Genomic DNA, 17598 nt, shown 5'->3' with positions numbered 1-17598 from the left:
CCATTCATTAACCCCCCCCATTCATTAACCCCCTCCCCATTCATTAACGCCCCCATTCATCAACCCCCTTCCCCCATTCATCAGCCCCCCTCCCCCCATTCATCAGCCCCCCACCCCCATTCATCAGCCCCCACCCCCATTCATCAGCCCCCCACCCCCATTCATCAGCCCCCCCACCCCCATTCATCAGCCCCCCTCCCCCATTCATCAGCCCCCCTCCCCCATTCATCAGCCCCCCCCCCATTCATCAGCCCCCACCCCCCATTCATCAGCCCCCACCCCCCATTCATCAGCCCCCCCCCCATTCATCAGCCCCCCATTCATCAACCCCCCCCCCATTCATCAACCCCCCCCCATTCATCAACCCCCTCCCCCCATTCATCAACCCCCCTCCCCCCATTCATCAACCCCCCTCCCCCCATTCATCAACCCCCCTCCCCCCCATTCATCAACCCCCCTCCCCCCCATTCATCAACCCCCCTCCCCCCATTCATCAACCCCCCTCCCCCCATTCATTAACCCCCCATTCATCAACCCCTTCCTATTCAACAACCCCCCTCCCCATTCAACAACCCCTCTCCCCCATTCAACAACCCCCCCTCCTCCATTCAACAACCCCCCCCCTCCATTCAACAACCCCCCCTCCTCCATTCAACAACTCCCCCATCTCCATTCAACAATCCCCCCCTCCTCCATTCAACAACCCCCCCTCCTCCATTCAACAACCCCCCCTCCTCCATTCAACAACCCCCCCATCTCCATTCAACAACCCCCCCATCTCCATTCAACAACTCCCCCCTCCTCCATTCAAACAACCCCCCCTCCTCCATTCAACAACCCCCCCTCCTCCATTCAACAACCCCCCCTCCTCCATTCAACAACCCCCCCTCCTCCATTCAACAACCCCCCCCTCCTCCATTCAACAACCCCCCCCTCCATTCAACAACCCCCCCCTCCTCCATTCAACCACCCCCCCTCCTCCATTCAACAACCCCCCTCCTCCATTCAACAACCCCCCCTCCTCCATTCAACAACCCCCCCTCCTCCATTCAACAACCCCCCCCTCCTCCATTCAACACCCCCCCCTCCTCCATTCAACAACCCCCCCCTCCATTCAACAACCCCCCCCTCCATTCAACAACCCCCCCTCCATTCAACAACCCCCCCCTCCATTCAACAACCCCCCCCTCCATTCAACAACCCCCCCCTCCTCCATTCAACAACCCCCCCCTCCTCCATTCAACAACCCCCCTCCTCCATTCAACAACCCCCCCATCTCCATTCAACAACTCCCCCATCTCCATTCAACAACCCCCCCCTCCTCCATTCAACAACCCCCCCTCCATTCAACAACCCCCCCCCTCCATTCAACAAACCCCCCCCCTCCATTCAACAACCCCCCCTCCCCCATTCAACAAACCCCCCCTCCACCATTCAACAACCCCCCCTCCTCCATTACAACCAACCCCCCCCCTCCATTCAACAACCCCCCCCCTCCATTCAACAACCCCCCCCTCCTCCATTCAACAACCCCCCCTCTCCATTCAACAACCCCCCTCCTCCATTCAAACACCCCCCCTCCCTCCATTCACACCCCCCCCTCCTCCATTCAACAACCCCCCCCCTCCTCCATTCAACAACCCCCCCTCCTCCATTCACCACACCCCCCCTCCTCCATTCAACAACCCCCCCCTCCTCCATTCAACAACCCCCCCCGCCTCCATTCAACAACCCCCCCCCTCCTCCATTCACAACCCACCCCCCCTCCTCCATTCAACAACCCCCCCCCCTCCATTCAACAACCCCCCCCTCCTCCATTCAACAACCCCCCCCCCTCCTCCATTCAACAACCCCCCCTCCTCCATTCAACAACCCCCCCCTCCTCCATTCACATACCCCCCCCTCTCCATTCACAACTACCCCCATCTCCATTCAACACCCCCCCCTCCTCCATTCAACAACCCCCCCCCATTCAACAACCCCCCCCCTCCATTCAACAAACCCCCCCCCCTCCATTCAACAAACCCCCCCCCACCATTCAACAACCCCCCCTCCATTCACCCCCCCCTCCTCCATTCAACAACCCCCCCTCCTCCATTCAACAACCCCCCCTCCTCCATTCAACAACCCCCTCCCCTCCTCCATTCAACACCCCCCCCTCCTCCATTCAACAACCCCCCCCTCCTCCATTCACAACCCCCCCCCTCCTCCATTCAACAACCCCCCCCCTCCTCCATTCAACAACCCCCCCCCCTCCTCCTTCAACAACCCCCCCCCTCCTCCATTCAACAACCCCCCCTCCTCCATTCAACAACCCCCCCCTCCTCCATTCACAACCCCCCCTCCTCCATTCAACAACCCCCCCCTCCTCCATTCAACAACCCCCCCTCCTCCATTCAAACAGACCCCCCCCTCCTCCATTCAACAACCCCCCCCCTCCTCCATTCAACAACCCCCCCCATCTCCATTCAACAACCCCCCCCTCCTCCATTCAACAACCCCCCCCTCCTCCATTCAACAACCCCCCCCTCCTCCATTCAACAACCCCCCCCTCCTCCATTCAACAACCCCCCCCTCCTCCATTCAACAACCCCCCCCTCCTCCATTCAACAACCCCCCCCCTCCTCCATTCAACAACCCCCCCCCCTCCTCCATTCAACAACCCCCCCCCTCCTCCATTCAACAACCCCCCCCCTCCTCCATTCAACAACCCCCCCCCCCCTCCTCCATTCAACAACCCCCCCCCCCTCCTCCATTCAACAACCCCCCCCTCCTCCATTCAACAACCCCCCCCCCCCTCCTCCATTCAACAACCCCCCCCCCTCCTCCATTCAACAACCCCCCCCCCCCTCCTCCTCCTTCTCATTCAGCTGGAGTGCTATCGGAAGTGACGCGAGTGTAAACGGTCGGTGCGCTCCATGGTAACGGCGTGAGCGTGTGTGTGGAACAACAACAATAGCGGCGGTGGGAGAGACGGGCAGCGGCACCGAGCTGTCAGCCTCAGGGCCACCATGGCGCTGACGTGCAGCCTTTGGCGGCTGTGAACCATGGCCGGCCGCCACTGGATGCCGTCCCCGGGAGCTCCGGCTCCGAGTCTGCAGCCGTGCCGGGCCGCACAGCTCCCGTTGCCCGGTTAGTCTCTGCTGCCTTCAGCGGCGGCCCCAGCCCCCGGGCGGCTGGCTACCGTCCCGCTGTCGGCGGTCGATTCATTCCCGTCTCCTGGCTGATCGGTAGCGGTGGGTGGCGGGGCCGCTCGGCGCGGAAAGCGGAAGATGGCGACTGGTGTCAGCAGGCAGCAACATCACAGCGGCACAGCCGGCAAACTGGGCTCCACAGCCGGAGGGGCTGCCGAGTACAACCAGGAGCTGCACCTGAAAATGAGCAAGAAGATTGCGCAGCTGACCAAGGTGAGTGAGTGTGAGCGAGGCGGGGGGACCGCTACATTGCCCCACTGACCCTCCTCAGCAGCATTCAGCAACGCAGGCCGCTCCCACAAACTGTAACATAGCTTCATACATTTATTCATGTGATTTCTTAAACTTGGCAAGGTCCCTATTAAACTCCCCCACCCCATGACATTTTCACCGTAATGACCTGGCAGTAAAACAACATATTTTACTTGCAAAACACGTTCGCGTTTTGTGCTGTTTTTGGCGAAGAGGGCATAATTGGGGCAGGTTACTGCTCCCCTAGACTTCTCGTTCGCATAGGCAGTAATCGCCTCTTTATGTTATTGATTTGGCGACATTAACTTTTGACAAGGTATTTAATCAACGTTGCTTTGACCAGTCGGCAGAGTGAAATGAAAAACTCCGTTTCTGTTTCGGATTGGATTTCTGTGGAATAACTTTCAAAAGTAGATCTTCACTTTTGTGATGATTCGTTTGTGCTGGTTAATGGGAAAGCTCTGATACTTCCTGAATTTAAATTCATCCAATTCTAATCTCACATTTAACACAATTGGCAAAGTTCATATTTTAAGCGCTGGATGCCACTTTCGACTATCTATATTTCCTTGTATCAATCAGTGAAACAAATGATGAGTTGAACAGTGCCTGAAACTATTTTACATTACTTGTACTTTTGATTTAGATTTCAAAAAATATCATAATCAAAATTGAATTTGAATGATCTTTCACCAAGGTTTGATCTGTAAACTGAATTGCTATAGCATCTCATCTCATTGTTGATTTAAACTAACAAAATAATTGTAAAAGCAAATTACTGTGGATGCTGAAATCTGAAACAAAAGCAGAAAATACTGGTAATCTCAGCAGATGACAGCATCTGTGGAGAGAGAAAGGAGCTAACGTTTTGAGATTGGATGACTTTGTTGAATAATGATGCATTGATTGCTTTTATGGTCTATTGATCTTTTTGCTCTGTGTTATGCAGTAACATTGTGATGTACCTTTAATTTTGTCGTAAAATATTCGGGGGGGGGGGGGGGCAGTCTGAACTACTAGGTTAACCAAAGTTTTTATCTGCAATTTGGCAGAACTGTATGGTGTTAACTCACAAAACCATATTTTTCTGAGAGAACAGTACATGAAAAATATTTTTATATTTAGATTTAATTTTAAAATTATTTAAATTGAAGAATGTGAAGTTCCTGAAATGGAAAGATCAGCTTTTAAAAAAAAAATTTGGGCTCAAAAGAAACATTTGAATGTTCCAAGTGGTTTTATAACAGATTCTGTGTAAGTAATATCAGTGAAAACACTGCAAATCACTGAAGCTGGTTGTGACTATTAGATTTGAATGAGTGTTCCTGACTGCTTCAGGTTGCTGCTTTACAATCTCCAAGAGAGGAAATGACTTATGTTGTTCTAAATAAAAGTGTCATGAAGTGGAAGGAGGTCTGGCATTTTGTTAATCAAAAGCAAATGTTTAGTGTATAAACTGGAAGTTTACCTCTGTTTCAGAGTGACAAGGTTATCATTGTTCATTTTAAAAGAAAGCTTGCTGTATTTTTATGGTTGCATCTTTTGAAAGTGCTGTCAAAGAATCCTTAGCAAATTTCTTGAGTGCATCTCAATGAGATAAGATAACAATATTAATGTCACAAGTAGGCTTACATTAGCACTGCAATGAAGTTACTGTGAAAATCCCCTCTTCACAATCCGGTGCCTGTTCGGGTACACGGAGGGGGAATTCAGAATGTCCAATTCACCGAACAAGCACGTATTTCGTGATTTGGTGTACTGGTGGTCGATGGGGGTGACAGTCAAATGCTGACTTAACTATCCCTTCAGTATAGCATATTTAATTACGTTTTTGGTCTTTCAGGCTAACACCGGTCAAATATATCTGGTATTTGACCTGCTCTTGAAGAAATAAGGATAAAATTACAACATTGTAACTATATCAAAAGATATCTGTCATGGTTGTGCCATATCCCTGTAAAACCTGTGAGGAATATGGACATTTTATTTTCAAAAGGAAACCTGGACTATGGACAATTAGCTTTGCAAAATGGGCCCCAGAGGGCCAGGTGATGTTTGTGGTTTGTGCAAAGGCAAGGGTTAATTTCATGTTTGAAAATGCTTCTGCAAAGGCATGAAAATATAAATGATCTTGAATGTAAATGACTGTTCAGCTTGTTGACCCCATGAAGGCGGAATTGCAAATGAAGATATATCTGAGGCTATTCATAGCTAGAATATTGATAGGTTATCAAAAATACAGTCTGGCAAATTGCTTGGCCATCAAACCAGTGTGTGGACAGTGAAAACCAGTGATACGGCTGTCAGATGACAACCTGGCTTGTGATCTGAAAAACCTGGAAGTACTTTATTCACCCAAAACGATAGGACAGGTAAGGCTGGGATACAATGATGCGAGGAGGCCATTTATTGCCCTGCCACAAAAGTCACCATGGGTAGAGAAGTTGGGCGTATTCATTTTACCAGCACAATTCTTTGCGACAGGGACTCAACCAAATTGTAAAACCAGAAGCTTGTTGTTGGTTGGGGTGAAATCATCAAGAGAAACGTCAAGACTTAATTTTTCTTCAGTGACTCAAGAGGCCTGCAATGTTTCAAATATCATCTTGAGGACTGATTACAAATGACCTTTTTGACACTTTGCGATTACTTGATGCAAGCAACATACAACATCTTCAGAAGTTATCTGGTGTGAATGAGGAGTGGGTTTTGTTGCATTTACATTTCGGGTGTTGTGTTCCTTTTGATTTAAACCTACAAGCGAGCCTGTTTTGGTGTATGTCCTTAAAAGTCAAACTCTCTCATGTGCATCCTGTTGTGGTCAGCCGAGAGGTGAAAAAAGGCAAAGAATGATCCCATGTTTCACTGTCCATGTCAGATTACAAAGGGTGGGTACCATGTGTGACTGGTGTGTGCATGCACACGTGCATATGTTGGATTGGATTGGATTTGTTTATTGTCACGTGTACTGAGGTACAGTGAAAAGTATTTTTCTGCGAGCAGCTCAACAGATCATTAAGTACATGGGAAGAAAAGGGAATAAAACAAAATACATAACAGGGCAACACAAGGTATACAATGTAACTACATAAGCACCGGCATCGGATGAAGCATACAGGGTGAATTGTTACTGAGGTCCGTCCATAAGATAGTCATTTAGGCGTCTAGTAACAGCGAGGAAGAAGCTGTTTTCATAGAATTTACAGTGCAGAAGGAGGCCATCCGGCCCATCGAGTCTGCACCGGCTCTTGGAAAGAGCACCCTACCCAAGGTCAACACCTCCACCCTATCCCCATAACCCAGTAACCCCACCCAACACTAAGGGCAATTTTGGACACTAAGGGCAATTTATCATGGCCAATCCACCTAACCTGCACATCTGTGGGAGGAAACCGGAGCACTCGGAGGAAACCCACGCACACACTGGAGGATGTGCAGACTCCGCACAGACAGTGACCCAAGCCGGAATCAAACCTGGAGCTGTGAAGCGATTGTGCTATCCACAATGCTACCGTGCTGCTCTTGTTTTGAGTCTGTTCGTGCGTGTTCTCAGACTTCTGTATCTCCTGCCCGATGGAAGAAGTTGGAAGAGTGAGTAAGCCGGATGGGAGGGGTCTTTGATTATGCTGCCCGCTTTCCCCAGGCAGCGGGAAGTGTAAATGGAGTCAATGGATGGGAGGCAGTTTGTGTGATGAACTGGGCGGTGTTCACTACTCTGAAGTTTCTTGCAGTCCTGGGCCGAGCAGTTTCCATACCAGGCTCTGATGCAGCCAGATAGGATGCTTTCTATGGTGCATCTGTAAAAGTTGGTAAGGGTTAATGTGGGCATGCCAAATTTCCTTAGTTTCCTGAGGACGTATAGGCGCTGTTGTGCTTTCTTGGTGGTAGCGTCGACGTTGGTGGGCCAGGACAGAATTTTGGAGATGTGCACCCCTAGGAATATGAAGCTGCTAACCATCTCCACCTCAGTGCCATTGATGCTGATGGGTGTGTACAGTACTTTGCTTCCTGAAGTCAATGACCAGCTTTTTAGTTTTGCTGGCATTGAGGGAGAGATTGTTGCCGCTGCACCACTCCACTAGGTTCTCTATCTCCCTCCTGTATTCTGACTCGTCGTTATTCGAGATCCGGCCCACTATGGTTGTATCGTCAGCAAACTTGTAGATGGAGTTGGAGCCAAATTTTGCCACGCAGTCGTGTGTGTACAGGGAGTAGAGTAGGGGGCTAAGTACGCAGCCTTGCGGAGCCGCAGTATTGAGGACTATTGTGGAGGAGGTGTTGTTCATTCTTACTGATTTGTGGTCTGTTGGTCAGAAAATCGAGGATTCAGTTGCATAGTGGGGAGCCAAGTCCTAGGTTTTGGAGCTTTGATATGAGCTTGGCTGGGATTATGGCGTTGAAGGCTGAGTCAATAAATTGGAGCCTGATGTAGGAGTCCTTGTTGTTGAGATGCTCTAGGGATGAGTGTAGGGCCAGGGAAATGGTGTCTACTGTGGACCGTTTGCAACGGAATGTGAATTGCAGTCGATCAATGTGTTCTGGGAGTATGGAGGTGATGCGCTTCATGATCAACCTCTCGAAGCACTTCATTACGACTAAAGTCAGGCCACCGGACGGTAGTCATTGAGGCACGTTGCCTGGTTCTTTGGCACCGGTATAATGGTGGTCGTCTTGAAGCAGGTGGGGACCTCGGAATGGAGTAGGGACAGGTTAAAGATGTCCGTGAATACCTCTGCCAGATGGTCTGTGCAGGCTCTGAGTGCACGACCAGGGATCCCGCCGCCTTCCGAGGGTTCACTGTCAAGAAGGCCGCTCTGACTTCGGAAGCTGTGATGGTGGGTATTGTCGAGTTATGGGCTGCTGAGGCACTCGACAGCGGATTGTTGGTTACTTGCTCGATCCGTGCACAGAATGCATTGAGTTCGTTTGGGTGGGGGGGGGGGGGGGGGGGGTGCTGCTGCCGGAGATGCTGCTCGGCTTCGCTTTGTGGCCCGTTATGTTGTTTAGTCCTTGCCACAATCGCCGAGAGTCTGTGACTCTAGCTTGGTTTGATATTCTCTCTTGGCATATGTTTGGAGAATACAACTGCTTGCAAATGGGATTTGTGCATTTGTGCTTGGAATGTTTCATTAATACGTGCAGCCGCTCGCTAATTTAAACATGTTTAACCAACCTCCAGCTCTAAAAGATTGAGAGTATCTCCCTTAGAAACTATTTTACAAACAGCTGGGTAGCCTATTTTATTTTATAGCTGATGCACCATCAATTGCACGCGAGGCGAGTGATTTACCAATGTCAGGCTTTAATTAACTAGAACACAGCCTGGCGATCGTCTACAGTGGGAAAGGCCGATCGTCAGGCTTCTGAGCATTTATACCTCGTTGATAGAGGCGTGGTTAACTCAGCCTCTCGGCCAATCGGTCGAGAGGCACATGACCGACCAGGGCCAATGGTAAGCCGACGTTCTGGCCCAATGGCAGACGAGTATGCAGATCATATCATCACATTCACCCCTTACGGAGAAGGAAGGCGGGGGGGGGGGGGGGTGTGAACGAGACCCGGGGTGGGGGGGGGGGGAGAACTGATGATATGAGTAGCCGTCGGGAGAATAATTTTCTCTCCGTACCCTTGTCGAATTTGGGGGCTTGCCACTGGCCCAGACATAACAATATTTACAAAAGGAAGTCCATGGGACCGTAGAACTCTAGATGGATTCGATCAGTTGTTTGGTGGTCCTTGACGTCCTGGCCGAGCGCCGTAGTGGAGGAGGAGTCGTCGGATCGGCTGATGGTCCTGCTGATGTCCTGGAGTCCGGGAGCGATAGACCTCGAGTAGTCTCCGTCACCTGAGCTGGCCGTGGAGACGCCATGGATGAGGGATGGGGAAGCTGAGTGGGGTGCTGGGGTGAAAAAGGGGAGGGGGGGTCTGTGGTGGGGGGGGGGCTGCACGCCGGCGGGTGCCAGGTCCCGGAGGGAGACCGTGTCCTGCCGACCGTCGGGGTACTCCACATACGCATACTGCGGGTTAGCGTGGAGTAACTGGACATGCTCCACCAACGGATCGGACTTGTGCACCCGCACATGCTTCCGGAGCAAGATGGGTCCGGGGGTGACCAGCCACGTCGGGAGAGGGGATCCAGAGGACGACTTCCTGGGGGAAAACAAGAAGACGCTCATGAGGTGTCTGATTAGTTGCAGTACAGAGGAGTGAGCGGATAGAGTGCAGTGCATCGGGGAGCACCTCTTGCCATCGGGAAATAGGGAGATTTCTAGACCGGAGGGCTAGTAGTATGGTCTTCCAGATGGTACCATTCTCCCGCTCGACCTGTCCGTTACCCCGGGGGTTATAGCTGGTCGTCCTGCTAGAGGCGATGCCCCTGTCAAGCAGGAACTGACGCAGCTCGTCGCTCATAAATGAGGACCCCCGATCGCTGTGAATGTACGCGGGGTAGCCGAACAGTGAGAAGATGGAGAGTAGGGCCTTAATGACGGTCGATGTGGTCATGTCGGGACAGGGAATGGCGAAGGGGAAGCGGGAGTGTTCGTCGATAACCGCCAGGAAGTAAATGTTGCGGTTGTTAGAGGGAAGGGGCCCCTTGAAGTCAATGCTGAGACGTTCAAAGGGGCGGGATGCTTTGATCAGGTGTGCGCGCTCGGGGCGGTAGAAGTGCGGTTTGCACTCGGCGCAGATGTGGCAGTCACGGGTTACTGTCCTGACTTCCTCGATAGAGTAGGGCAGGTTGCGGGCCTTAATGAAGTGGTGTAGGCGGGTCACCCCTGGATGGCAGAGGTCTGCGTGGAGGGAGCGGAGGCGGTCTATCTGCGTGCTGGCGCAGGTACCGCGGGACAGGGCATCAGGAGGCTCATTGAGCTTCCCAGGACGATACAAGATATCATAGTTGTACGTGGACAACTCGATCCGCCACCGTAAAATCTTGTCATTTTTGATCTTGCCCCTTTGTGCATTATCAAACATGAAGGCTACTGACCGTTGGTCTGTGAGGAGGGTAAACCTCCTGCCGGCCAAATAGTGCCTCCAATGTCGCACGGCTTCGACTATGGCCTGGGCTTCCTTTTCCACAGATGGGTGGCGGAGTTCGGAAGCCTGGAGAGTTCTGGAGAAGAAGGCCACGGGTCTGCCCGCTTGGTTCAGGGTGGCCGCCAGAGCTACTTCTGAAGCATCGCTCTCGACCTGGAAGGGGAGGGCCTCGTCGATGGCACGCATCGTGGCCTTTGCGATGTCCGCTTTGATGCGGCTAAAGGCCTGGCAGGCCTCCGTCGACGGCGGGAAGGTCGTGGTTTGCATGAGGGGACGGGCCTTGTCCGCGTAGTTGGGAACCCATTGGGCGTAGTATGCGAAGAACCCTAGGCAGCGTTTGAGGGATTTGGGGGTATTTGGGAGAGGGAGTTCCATCAGGGGGCGCATGCGTTCGGGGTCGGGGCCTATCACTCCGTTACGCACTACGTAGCCGAGGATGGCTAGGCGGTCGGTGCTAAACACGCATTTATCCTTATTGTACGTGAGGTTAAGGAGTTTTGCGGTTTGGAGGAATTTCTGGAGGTTGGCGTCATGGTCCTGCTGGTCGTGGCCGCAGATGGTGACATTATCAAGGTACGGGAAGGTAGCCTGTAATCCGTACTTGTCGACCATTCGGTCCATCTCCCTTTGGAAGACCGAGACCCCATTCGTGACGCCAAACGGAACCCTAAGGAAGTGGTAGAGGCGCCCGTCAGCCTCGAACGCGGTGTACAGTCGGTCACTCGCGCGGATGGGGAGCTGGTGGTAAGCGGACTTAAGGTCCACAGTTGAGAAGACCTTGTATCTCGCGATCTCGTTTACCATGGTAGAGATACGGGGGAGAGGATACGCGTCCAGTTGCGTAAACCGATTGATGGTTTGGCTATAATCGATGACCATCCGGTTTTTCTCCCCCGTCCGGACCACCAGCACTTGGGCTCGCCAGGGACTGTTGCTGGCCTCGATGACCCCTTCCGTCAGCAACCTCTGGACCTCGGACCTGATGAAGGATCGGTCCTGGGCGCTGTACCGTCTGCTCCGTGTGGCGACGGGTTTGCAATCGGGGGTGAGGTTAGCAAACAGGGAGGGAGGGTCTACTTTGAGGGACGCGAGGCTGCAGACAGTGAGGGGGGGTATAGGGCCGCCGAATTGAAAAGTCAAGCTCTGCAGGTTGCACTGGAAGTCCAGTCCTAGGAGTGCCGGTGCGCAAAGGTCAGGGAGGACAAGGAATTTATAATTTTTAAAAACCTTCCCTTGGACCGTGAGGTCCGCGATGCAGCACCCGGTGATGTGGACGGAGTGCGAACCTGAGGCTAAACCGATTTTGCGTGTTACGGGATGGACAGGGAGTGCGCAGCGTCTTACCGTGTCAGGGTGAACGAAGCTTTCCGTGCTCCCGGAGTCCAGCAGGCAGTCCGTCTTGTGGCCGTTGAGGTGGATCAGCGTAGTCGTTTTGGCGAGCGTGCGTGGATGAGACTGGTCGAGTTGAACGGCCGCGAGCCGTGGAGAAAATCCGTCGTCGCTGTCCGATTCCATGCTGGAGGGACCTTGCGTGGCAGATGTGGAAGTCGGTGGCCAGGATCCATATGTGGGGTGAACGGCCGCGAGCCGTGGAGAAAATCCGTCGTCGCTGTCCGATTCCATGCTGGAGGGACCTTGCGTGGCAGATGTGGAAGCCGGTGGCCAGGATCCCCAGGTGAGGTCTGTTCCCCAAGATGGCGGCGCCCAGGACCCGCACGTGGGGTCGGGGCCCCAAGATGGCGGCGCCCAGGACCCGCACGTGGGGTCGGCACCCCAAGATGGCGGCGCCCAGGAAGCCCTCGTGGCCGCTGGAGGCGGAGCTAGCGTTCCCGGCGCTGTGAGCGGAGAGGCGCGCAGGCCGGCTCCAAGAGGTGAGTGACCGGCATCAGCTGCGGGGATGCACAAGCCGGCTCCAGGACGCCGGCTAGGTGCATCAGCTGTGGGGATGCGGAAGCCGGCTCCAGGACGCCGGCTAGGTGCATCAGCTGTGGGGATGCGGAAGCCGGCTCCAGGACGCCGGCTAGGTGCATCAGCTGTGGGGATGCACAAGCCGGCTCCAGGACGCCGGCTAGGTGCATCAGCTGTGGGGATGCGGAAGCCGGCTCCAGGACGCCGGCTAGGTGCATCAGCTGTGGGGATGCGGAAGCCGGCTCCAGGACGCCGGCTAGGTGCATCAGCTGTGGGCGGAGGTAAGGCGCGCGGGCCGGGTGCGGGGGGCCGGGGGCGGGGGGGAGCCGAGTCGCGCTGCGGGCAGGCAGGGACCGGGGGGCCCGGAGAGGCGAGCCGGTCGGGCGCCGGGGCCCGGGGGTGGGGGGAGCCGGGGTCCGGGAGCGAGGGAAGCAGGGCCGCTGCGGGCAGGCAGGGACCAGGGAGGCCCGGAGAGGCGAGCCGGTCGGGCGCCGGGGCCCGGGGGCGGGGGGGAGAAACGTGCGCGGCGGGCAGGCAGAGGCCTGGAGGGGCCGGGGAGGTGCGCATGTCGGCCGGCGGGGCGCGAGTCGGTAGCAGCTGGGGCGGCCCTGGGGGAGAGAGGGAGGCACACAGGCCGTTTGCAGAGGCCTGGGGGAGGGGGGGAGAGTGCTGTGCAGCTTCCAGAAGCGCTGCAGCCAGCGTTTTGGCCTGGCAGACCGTGGAGTAGTGGCCCTTCTTCCCGCAGCTCTTACAGAGGGCGGAGCGGGCTGGGCAGCGCGAGCGAGGGTGCTTAGCGTACCCACAAAAGTAGCAGCGGGGCCCCGCGGATTTATCGGGGCGCCCCGCGGCACAAGCCTGAGGGAGGCCGGGAGCGGTGGGTAGCTGGTGGGAAGCGTGCCAGGAGGCGGCCTGGCCAGGGTCATAGGTGCGCGCGCTTTGATCTGCGACCTCCAGGGAGGCGGAGAGAGTCAGTGTCTCCGTTAAACTGAGTTCGTCCCTTTCCAGCATCCGCTGGCGGATCACGGGGGACAGCATCCCAGCCACGTAAGCGTCTCTGACGAGTAGCTCCATGTGCTCTGTAGCGGACACCGCTTCACAGGCGCAACCTCTCCCCAGGGCACAGAGGGCCCGGGCGTATTGGTCTAGAGACTCACCGGGGACCTGCTTTCTGGTGGCCAGCAGATGTCGAGCGAATACCCTGTTGATGGGTTTGAGGAATTGTCCTTTTAGCTTCCGTATAGCTTCATCATAGTCTGTTTCGTCTTCGATTATTGAGTAAGCGGCAATACCCACGCTGGAGTGGAGGACGTGCAGCTTCTGTGCCCCGGTGGGGGAGTCGGTTGTAGATGCCAGGAACCCTTCGAGGCAAGTCAGCCAGAGCTTAAAGAGTTCTGTAGAGTTCAGAGTTTGCGGGCTGATGCGGAGGCATTCGGGCTTGATGCGGAACTCCATCTTCAAAGTTGTAGTTAATTAAATTGATGCACCATCAATTGCACGCGAGGCGAGTGATTTACCAATGTCAGGCTTTAATTAACTAGAACACAGCCTGGCGATCGTCTACAGTGGGAAAGGCCGATCGTCAGGCTTCTGAGCATTTATACCTCGTTGATAGAGGCGTGGTTAACTCAGCCTCTCGGCCAATCGGTCGAGAGGCACATGACCGACCAGGGCCAATGGTAAGCCGACGTTCTGGCCCAATGGCAGACGAGTATGCAGATCATATCATCACAATAGCCTTTAAGCGTAAATCTTAATTTTTATTTGTGTCTTATTTGATCTGCCAAGTTAACAATTCTGAATTTAACAGTTGAGGAGCTAATCTGTTTGGTCATCATTGATAATAATGAAATTTCCAAGAGAGAAATTGGACAAAATGAGAATATGCTCATAGCAGGGAGCAAGTTGTTATTTTTACAAGTGATGTGAATTTTCCTTGAGGCAATATGTCAAATATAATAGCGAAACAAGTAAATATGGTTTGTGTAATGCCCAGCTATAGTTTTGTGACCTTTCATCATTATCAAATTTTTGGTGTGAAGTGCTTTGATCTATTTTGTTACTAGTTAAATGTCTGCCATTTTCTTCAGTTTGTTACGATCCCTGTAAAAACTGATTTTTAATAATAGATTATTTCCCAGCAATTAAATGATCAGATTTCATGTTTTAAGACTTTTACTGGAACTAACAACCAAAAATCAACCTTGATTAAATATTACTTAACAGGCAACTATTACATCAAATTAAAATTGAGTAAACATAGAAAATGGGAGCAGGATAAGGCCATTCAGCCATTTTGAGCCTGCTCCGTCATTCATTAAGGTCATGGCTGATCATCCAACTCAACCGTCTGATCCCTTCGCCCCAAGTGCTATATCTGCTTCTTGAAAATAAACAATGTTTTGGCTCCAACACAGGCTGGCCACTCTGGGTGAAGAAAATTCTCCTCATCTCCGTCCTAAACAGTCGACCCCGCATCCTCAGATGTGACCCCTGGTTCCAGATACATCTACCATCGGGAACATCCGGGAATATCCAGTCTTGTTAGAATTTTATAGGTTTCTATTGGATCCCCCTCATTCTTCTGAACTCCAGCAAACACAATCCTATCCAACTCAATCTGTCCTCGTACATCAGTCCCGCCATTCCAGGAATCAGTCTGGTAAACCTTTGCTGCAGTCCCTCTAGAGCAAAAACGTTTTCCTCTGATAGGGAGACCAAAAGTGCACATAATATTCCAGCTGTGGTCTCACCAAGGCCCTGTATAATTGCAGCAAGACATACCTGCTCCTGGTCTCTAATCCTCTTGCTTTGAAGGCCAGTGTCATGTGAGAGTACCTTTAAGAAATGTGTGTGTATATAAGTATCTGTAGTGAGAGTACCTTTAAGAAATGTGTGTGTATATAAGTATCTGTAGTGAGAGTACCTTTAAGAAATGGGTGTTTATTACTACCGTGATATCAGAGAGTGTGTGGAGCTGGGCTCTGAAAATTAAACTAAAACACACCCTGCAGCAAACAACCTAAAACGAAAGTAAAAAGCTGACAGACAGCCCAGCTCCACCCACTCTCTGATATCACGGTAGTAATAAACACCCATTTCTTAAAGATACTCTCACTACAGATACTTATATACACACACATTTCTTAAAGGTACTCTCACATGACACTGGCCTTCAAAGCAAGAGGATTAGAGACTAGGAGCAGGTATGTCTTGCTGCAATTATACAGGACCTTGGTGAGACCACAGCTGGAATATTGTGTGCACTTTTGGTCTCCCTATCAGAGGAAAAAGTTTTTGCTCTAGAGGGACTACAGCAAAGGTTTACAAGACTGATTCCTGGAATGGCGGGACTGATGTACGAGGACAGATTGAGTTGGATAGGATTGTGTTTGCTGGAGTTCAGAAGAATGAGGGGGATCCAATAGAAACCTATAAAAGTGTGGGTCAGGTGAACTCCATGATACACGTTGGGGTTCTCTAAATCCTGGCCCATAACAGCCAGCATAACATTTACCTTCTTTACTGCCTGCGGCACCTGCGTGCTTTACTTCAGCGACTGGTGTACAAGGACACCAAGGTTTTGTTGCACATTCTCCCCTCATAATTTATGACCATTCAGATAATCTGTCTTCCTGTTTTTGTTACCAAAGTGGATAACTTCACATTTATCCAAATTATACTGCATGTGCCATTTATTTTCCCACTCACAAGTTGTCCAAATCCCATTGAAGGATTTCTGCATCACAGAATCTACAGTGCAGAAGGAGGCCATTCGGCCCATTGAGCCTGCACCACCCGAGGAAAGAGCACCCTATTCCGCCCTATCCACGTAACCTAGTAATCCCACCTAATCTTTTTGGACACTCAGGGTAATTTAGCATGGTCAGTCCACCTAACCCAATGTTCTTCAAACTCGGGGGCGCGACCCGCGGGTGGGTCGCGGGCGGGTGTTGAGACGGTCACGGAGCCGTTGTCCGCGGCGCACCTGATCGCGCAAATCTCCGCGCAGTAGCCGGCTTTTCATAACGCCAGCTGCAAGCGGCCTTTAAAATGGCCGCGAACATGTAAAAGAAATTCGGCCGCATTGCGCAAGCGCGCACGATCATCGGCCGCATGCGCACTGTGGCCGCTATTTGTTTTGGTGGGGCTCTCAGTGTGAAGGTGGGGGGGTCTCGGGGTGAGGATCTCTCCCTCCCTCCCCGGTGGAAGTGCGCTGTTTCCGGGTTTTGTTTGAAGCGGTGATGGGGTTTGGAGCGGGGCCGGGGCTCCGGCTCCAATTTGTGGTGAGCGAAGCCTCGGTGCTGAATTGTGTTGGCTTTGTCCTGGGCCCGGGGGTGCCTCATCCCGGGGCCGCGCTGCCGAGCGACAGGCCCCGCAGCTCTCCCACCCCCGCCCCAAACACACTGGCCTCTCTGCGGGGCTGCTACCCCTCCCTGCCCGGATCAGTCACCCAGCCTGGGTGGAATTAAGGGCCCCCCCCCCAAGTGTGCCCTGTCCCCTCCCACTCACCATCCTGCCCTCTCCCCTCCCCCCATCCCCAGTGTGCCCTCTCCCTCACCCAGTATGTGCCCCCCAGGGTGCCCATTCCGGTGCCCAGTTCCCTCACTCTGTCTGTGACTCCGGCCCCTCCCGCGCCGCAATTTGTTTTTTAAACGGTCGCAGCTTTTTGTTTTACAAGTTCCGGGGGGGGTTATTCATTTGATTCATTTATTTTATTCATTTAATTTTTATTTCTTTCATTTATTTTACTCTTTTTTTTTTACAAGATCCGGGGTTTTTTTTATTCATTTATTTTATTCATTTAATTTTATTTTATTCATTTTATTTTTTATCTCTTTTTTTACAAGTTCGGGTGGGGGGGGGGGGTTCTTACAGGAAAAAAATACAGAACTTTGGACAGATGGAGACTCCATACTTTCCCACACTGGAAGGCTTCACCTTCATTCAACAGGTTCCATAGGAGGAGCGTGTGCGAGGGCCAAAGGGACCCAAAACCGTTTCCTCCATTTTTATCAGCAGCAAACAAGGTAAGATAAAATGGTGGGTCGCTCAGGTTGGCCGCCGTGGGTTGCGAAGGTCGGCCGGGTTGGGTCCCGAAGGTTGGCCGGTTGGTAAAAATGTGTATCCGGAAAAAAAGTTTGAAGAACACTGACCTAACCTGCCCATCCTTTTTACAGCTGACCCTCCCACCCAGCTTTGTGCCATC

The 17598-nt window shown here is 52.7% G+C and overlaps 1 protein-coding gene across 9 annotated transcripts in view; it reads left to right on the top strand.

Moving 5' to 3' along the window:
* The first annotated feature begins 2907 nt into the window (after positions 1-2907).
* fam184ab (family with sequence similarity 184 member Ab) overlaps positions 2908-17598 on the top strand; it is a 286418-nt gene continuing 271727 nt past the window's right edge. For 5 of the 9 annotated variants that reach the window (XM_038799695.1, XM_038799689.1, XM_038799694.1 and 2 more), the window contains exon 1: positions 2908-3407. In XM_038799695.1, the coding sequence (XP_038655623.1) occupies positions 3273-3407 (135 nt within the window). In that variant the 5' untranslated portion in view covers positions 2908-3272. The remainder of the gene's footprint in view (positions 3408-17598) is intronic. The other 4 variants (XM_038799690.1, XM_038799688.1, XM_038799691.1 and 1 more) reach the window with 1 other exon arrangement.

The sequence above is a fragment of the Scyliorhinus canicula genome, chromosome 6 (genome assembly GCF_902713615.1).
Source record: "Scyliorhinus canicula chromosome 6, sScyCan1.1, whole genome shotgun sequence".
Classification (NCBI taxonomy): domain Eukaryota; kingdom Metazoa; phylum Chordata; class Chondrichthyes; order Carcharhiniformes; family Scyliorhinidae; genus Scyliorhinus; species Scyliorhinus canicula.
This window is presented reverse-complemented; position numbering and strand designations above follow the sequence as displayed.